Source organism: Adiantum capillus-veneris, chromosome 17 (genome assembly GCF_014529385.1).
Source record: "Adiantum capillus-veneris isolate H3 chromosome 17, ASM1452938v2, whole genome shotgun sequence".
Taxonomy (NCBI): Eukaryota; Viridiplantae; Streptophyta; class Polypodiopsida; order Polypodiales; family Pteridaceae; genus Adiantum; species Adiantum capillus-veneris.
In genome coordinates this window covers 46,842,279-46,848,278 of record NC_140947.1, presented here as the reverse complement: position 1 = coordinate 46,848,278, position 6,000 = coordinate 46,842,279, and the positions used below count along the sequence as shown (strand labels likewise).

The 6,000-nt window shown below is 46.2% G+C and overlaps 1 protein-coding gene across 5 annotated transcripts in view; it reads right to left on the bottom strand.

The window, feature by feature from the left end:
* Positions 1-6,000, bottom strand: part of LOC147437172 (uncharacterized) — a 67,074-nt gene continuing 61,074 nt past the window's right edge. For 4 of the 5 annotated variants that reach the window (XR_015184827.1, XM_086486778.1, XM_086486779.1 and 1 more), the window contains one exon: positions 1-825. Coding sequence is in view for 3 of the 5 variants with exons in the window: in XM_086486777.1 (XP_086342903.1) it covers positions 608-825 (218 nt within the window). In the remaining 2 variants the exon portion in view is untranslated. Of the gene's footprint in view, positions 826-1,342; positions 3,101-6,000 lie in introns of those variants that run through there. The other variant, XR_015184828.1, reaches the window with a different exon arrangement.

Here is a 6,000-nt window from a genome sequence, read left to right as displayed (position 1 = left end):
TGACCTCCAACAAAATTCCCATTGCATCACCTAATTCAAAGCCACACGAGCAACATAAGTCCTGGCTACATCAATCTTCACTCAGCAAGAACCTCTTTATCCACCACCACAAATCCAAACATGAAATAGTACATCACAAACTTCTAGTGCATCATTTAAAAGCATGCACAAAGTTGTCCACATGCTGCTTGTGAAATCCATAGTCTATGAAGGAGGCTGAAGCCACACAAAAAATCCCCTGCTACAAGGGAGGAGCTATGACCTCCAACAAAATTCCCATGGCATCACCAAATTCAAAGCCAGACACCAGAAACATAAGTCCTTCACTCAACAAGAACCTGTTTATCCACCACCACCAACATAAGTCTTCACTCAACAAGAACCTGTTTATCCACCACCACAAATCCAAACGTGAGATCCATCATTTAAAAGCATCCACATGCTGCTTGTGAAATCCATTCATTCATTCAACAACATCTACCGTCCATAAACTACACATTGCCTTGCTGAACTATCAAAAGCCTAAGAGCTGCTAACCATTGCCAAATCTGTCCACACTGCTTGTTGCACTCTAAACTAGGAGTCTTTAACCTCTCCAACTGATCCTCTATCTACGACGCCTACGAGCGACTCCCAACGTGCGGCACAAATCCGTCAACGATGTGTCGAGCATCTGTAATCTCTTGTATTGAGGTGCATCCTGCTTGAACTTGGAGGAGAGTCGAAGATGGCACCGCCTCACTTCCATTCGCAATGCCAAATCAGCCGGTGACGCCGTTGGAGTAGGCTCACAGATCGCTCGCAGGAAGTTGGTGGAATCCTCAACTACACACACACATACATTGTCAAAAACCCTCTAACATCAAACAACTTTTTACACAGCCATGAAAACAATAAGAAACATTCCAACATTCTACACACCAAATGTTCAAGAACCATAGTTGCATCTGTACTAATTACCTAATAGGTACTTTAGGTACCATACCTAGAAGTTGTCAGTACTAAGTTGCAAAAACATATATTAGTTATTTATTTAATTTAATGTGTCTTACGTTCCTTGCGCACCATACCCGTACCTAGCTACCTAGTCAAGAACTAAGATATATCCAACTCACTAGTATCCACTCGACCAAACATAACCAAGCTCGACCACGCAAACTTCGAAACACAATGCACATAAGCTGAATAATATAGAACATGACACTAACTGAAGTCAACCATAGAAAAGAAAGATGGAACCACTACTCCCACTAAATCAAAGAGTACAAATAGCTCCATTGGCTTGGCCACACACTGCTGCTATGGTGAGATAACAAATAGCTCGATTGGCTTGGACACACACCGTTGCTAGAGGCCTAGGGTGAAGAGGCTCCAAGTGCAACTACTGAGCCCAATGGCCAAAGACCACCAAGGGCGAATCCAATGGTCCAAGTCCACCAGCTAAGGACCACTCGGTAGGAACCACATACCACCGAGGAGGGGCTACTGGACCGTTAGCTACCTGTGGCCCGTCACTAATCCATTTCCCATCGTAAGGAGAAATAGAAGAGAGGAGCATATGTAAAACATAAGAAATAAAGTCATACCTATCCCTATATAAACTGGAAGAGGAGATATCACTCAAGTGGGGAGAGCAGGTGGATGAGGCCTCCATGAAGGAAGGTGAGGCTCCTTCCAAGGAGAGACTTGGTGGGAGAACTAGGGCTGGGGGTGATGGGGATGGAGTGTTGATGATAGACCACCAGATGCCACCCTAATAAAGAATCCTACTGGGATCGAACCTCCATAAACTCCACAGCTTGGATAGTGAGATGATGGCGAAGCTCGGTGACCATGTTATCCTAGACATGAACCGCTCGACGAGCCTGTGCTAGTTCCATGGTCAAGCAGCAAAAGGCACGAGTTTGCATGTTGTAGGTGTGGCTGAGCTCTTTGAGACCCTCCTAGTTCAATGGTGTCATCTGCGTAGAGGTCTCTGCCGTATGAAGGTTGGAGTGGCAAGACAAATGGGTGAAAGTGGGTGATGTGGTAAACAACACGAGAATAGAATCCAGAGGCAAGGGGGATCTCCATAGACTCTATGGCGTGGAAATGGAAGTGGGGGGTTCCATGGTCATCAGGCAGCGAAAGGCACATGTGGCTGAGCTCTTTGAGACCCTCCTGGATGGATTCGATGGCACGATTTGCAGAAAGGTCTCTGCCGTGTCAAGGTTGGAGTGGCAAGACGGACGGGTGGAAGTGGGTGGTGTGGTAGACAACAAAAGAATAGAATCCAGAGCCAAGGGGGATCCCACAAACTCTATGGTGTGGAAATGGAAGTGGGGGTTGTCAATATAGCCGATGTCAAAGATGTGAAATGCCAAGTGCCATGTGTGAGCCAAACTACAAACGAAACTGCCAATGAAGGATCACCAACAGTGTCCTCCAAGGGCAATCAAGGGAGGATGATCGCATGGGGTAGAGTGGACCCCAAGCTTGTAAATGGGAAGCACGATGGCAAGGGTTTCACACATGAAGATGGAAGACAAGGAGGTTTGATGTAGGGAGCCGAGTATTGCTTCTCTAAAGAGGGGCTAAGGCTCAAGAGGGAGGATGGATCCTAAGTCACTTTGGAAAAATTGGCGGACAGCGAATGGAAGAGCCCTAGACCGGCAGAGATTATCTGCAGGGATAGAGGCCAAAGAAAGCTGCAAATCAGGATAAGAGGAGTGTGGAGTAGCAATGAAGTATAGTACACTTTGGTTTCCCGTATCGTTGTCAAAACCAATTCCAAAGAAGTAAACATCAATTGGTAGGGAATACCACGACATAGGCACTAGAAAGAATCACACAGTAAGGGGTGGGGTTGGATTCATTGGGTAGCTCCTACACAAGAAAGGAGTAGTGTAGCAAGGCGTAAATGCGGTTGTGACGAAAAAATATAGGTTGCTCTGTGTTAAGCAAGGTCCAACACGCCGCAATGATGGCCACCTTGTCCAGCGTAGAGTAGGTGAATGTCGCCACAAGAAGATAGATGGGCTCTAGGCCCAATGCAATCGATAGAACAATGGGTGTCAAAAATTCAGATGGGACAGAGGAAAAATGGCGGAGCAAGTGGTGGATAGAGTCGGGAAGGGGAGTTGATGGGAGTGTACCTATAGACAAGGATGATAGCCCCAGGGTGCGGAGCTGGCCTAGGGAAAACACCTCCTGAAGAGAGAAAGTCGGTAACGGTTGCGAGAAGTGAATATAGAAATCTTCCCGCCGACACACAGGTGGTGGTGTTGAGGTGACTTTCTAGAGAATCGGGGAAATCAACGTGGAATCTTGATATCACCATCGGCATTAAATACCATAGTCTTTGTCCTCCTCGTCCTCAGCTAAAGAAGAGCAGGTTGAATCTGATTCATCCTACATGTGAGCATCTGTATATACCTGGGCTTCCATACATAGCAGTGGGGTCATATGGAAAAAGCCAAAAGGATTAGAGAAGAGGCGACAAGCGCGATCACCGGAATAGCGTGAGCTGTGTGAGCCGTTGTATGGCCTAAGGGAGGAGCTGCTGCTGCAGCACGCAATTGCCACATGCCCATAGGATGAGGCACGAGGGTAGAAGCATGAAAAACCTAACTGCATCCCTAGTGTCATGTGGGGTCCGAGGCTACCATTCATGCTGTAAGGGGGTGCCTTTGTCATGGATTGAAAACCTAAGCCTCCAAAATAACTGGGATAAGTTTGTGGGGCGGGAGTTGGAGCGTAAACGTATTGATGAATATCTAATTCCAGTGTATAAAACCGGGCTTCTATACCTAGCGGTGGGGTCGTAATGGTAGAACCCAAAAGGATAGAAGAAGAGGCGAAATGCGTCATCACCACAATAGCGTGAGCTGGGCGAGCTTATGTACGGCCTAAGGGATGAGTTGCCGCAGCACGCAATTAGCACATGCCTGTAGGACGAGGCACGGGGGGTGGAAGCACGAAAAACCAAATTGCATCCTTGGTGTCATGTGGGGTCTAAGGCTACCATTCATGTTGTTAGGGGGTGCCTTTGTCATGGATTGAAAAACTGAGCCTCCTCAAAATAGCTGGGATGAGTTTGTGGGGCGGGAGGTGGAGCATAAAGGTATGGATGAACAAGACAATTATTGCACTCGCGCTTTCCACTCCTTCATCTTTTGAGGAATCGGTCCACCAATAAGACCAAAAAAATGCCCCAAGAGTTTATGCAATTCTTGTTCCTCGGTGGGTCCATCAAAATCTACAGGTTCCTCTACTTCAATCTTCGAGGTTTCTTTATCGGTGTTGTTCTTGCTATTCCACTTGTCTTCTCCAAAAGACGCAATCTCCTCTTTGTCATGCTTTAAAGAAGCCATCAATGTGATCAACACAACATGCTTGTCCTCTTAAAGAAGTTGGTGAGGGGTCCCATTAATGGAAACTTGAAACCGGCCTTAAGAGATTTGAGGGGCAGTAGGCGATGTTGAACACTTCACACACGATCCAACACACAAGCACAAAGAGAGATGGCTACGAGTTTAGAGAGAGGGAGCGGGAGCTAAAGCACTCATACACAAGAGAGACGTTTGGGCCCCCTCCAATATTTCTTTATTTTCACCAAGCTCGAGTGCAAGTACAAGCTCCGCGAGCCTTGCACAAGGTTGCTCTTGGTCTCAATCAATCAAGCATTGAGTTGAATGCCTAAGGGGAGCCAAGGCCTTGTTTATATAGGCGCCGAGAGGAAAGCTCTCGCTTTTCCTCCGGCAGTCGAATAAAAGAAAAATAAAAGTAACGCTTTTATTTTTAGCAAATACCTCTTAATCCTAGCTTTTTAAAGATAGTGAGAAAAAAATGATGCATATGATGAGAGAGTGAATAAAAAGCATGTGCGCCCAATAAAAATGCCAAATCAGCAACTGCCACATCATCAAAATGCATGCCACATCAGCAGTACCATGTGTCATCTGCAGATTTGCACACTTCATGTGCTGCCGTACAGCATGGCTTATTTCTTTCCATGCTTTCGCACCCTTCACACTCTTCATAAAACACAGTGCCATGTGCTGCTCCATACTATGCACTTCATGCATGCAAAGAGCACACACATCCACACACTTAAACCATGGTGTTCACATGCAGCACACACACACACGTGCACATGTCATGCACACATACATGATCATGCTCATGCCTTCAACATACATACGGTGTGTCATGCCCATGAATTACTAAGGCTTGTAACATCTTCTAGAACACTTTCTGTAAAAGGTGTTGGAAGACCATCTTTGATGGTAGACTTATTTAGTACCCAAAAGTCCACACACACTCGGATCTTGTTGGATTTCTTCTTTGGAGAGATGACCATGGGAGATGGCTTCTTTCATCTTTTCTAGTTTAAGTTTGACCGCCTCTAGATACTTGGGATTGCTGTGGACCGGTCAAGTGCAATCCACCAAGGGAATCGTGTGAGCCCCTATTTCAGGTGGGATGCCTTCTAGATCCTCATATGACCTTGCAAAAACATCTTGATAAGATTTCATAAAGGAGATTACTTGATACAAGAGGTTGGGCTGATCCCAAAGCCATGAAGCAAGCAGGATGGGCTTGGGCTCTTGTGTGGTGCCAAGGTTGACTTCTTTGACCAGGTGGTGACAAGAAGTTAGTTGTAGATCTTCACTGCTAGTGCCGCCCTTTCAAGTGTCACATATGGGCAAGCTCCTCGTCTATAGAGAAGTCCCCATACCTCTCTTGCAACCACCCAAGGGGTAATTCATTAAAAGGTAGATCACTGTTAGTTGTAGGTGATGATGGTGAAGGTGACTAGACTTGAAGGGGAGGAGAACATGAAGAAGATTGGGTAGGTATATCCGTGTGAAGAGGTTTTTTGCCATGCCTAGGATCCTTGATGGGATCTCCAAGACCAATTGTTTCTATGAGCTCGGTGTCCATTGGATCAGACTCAATGGGTTGGTCACAATTGAGTGGGTGTCTATGGGGTTCCCAAGTTGAGACCCAAGTGAATCG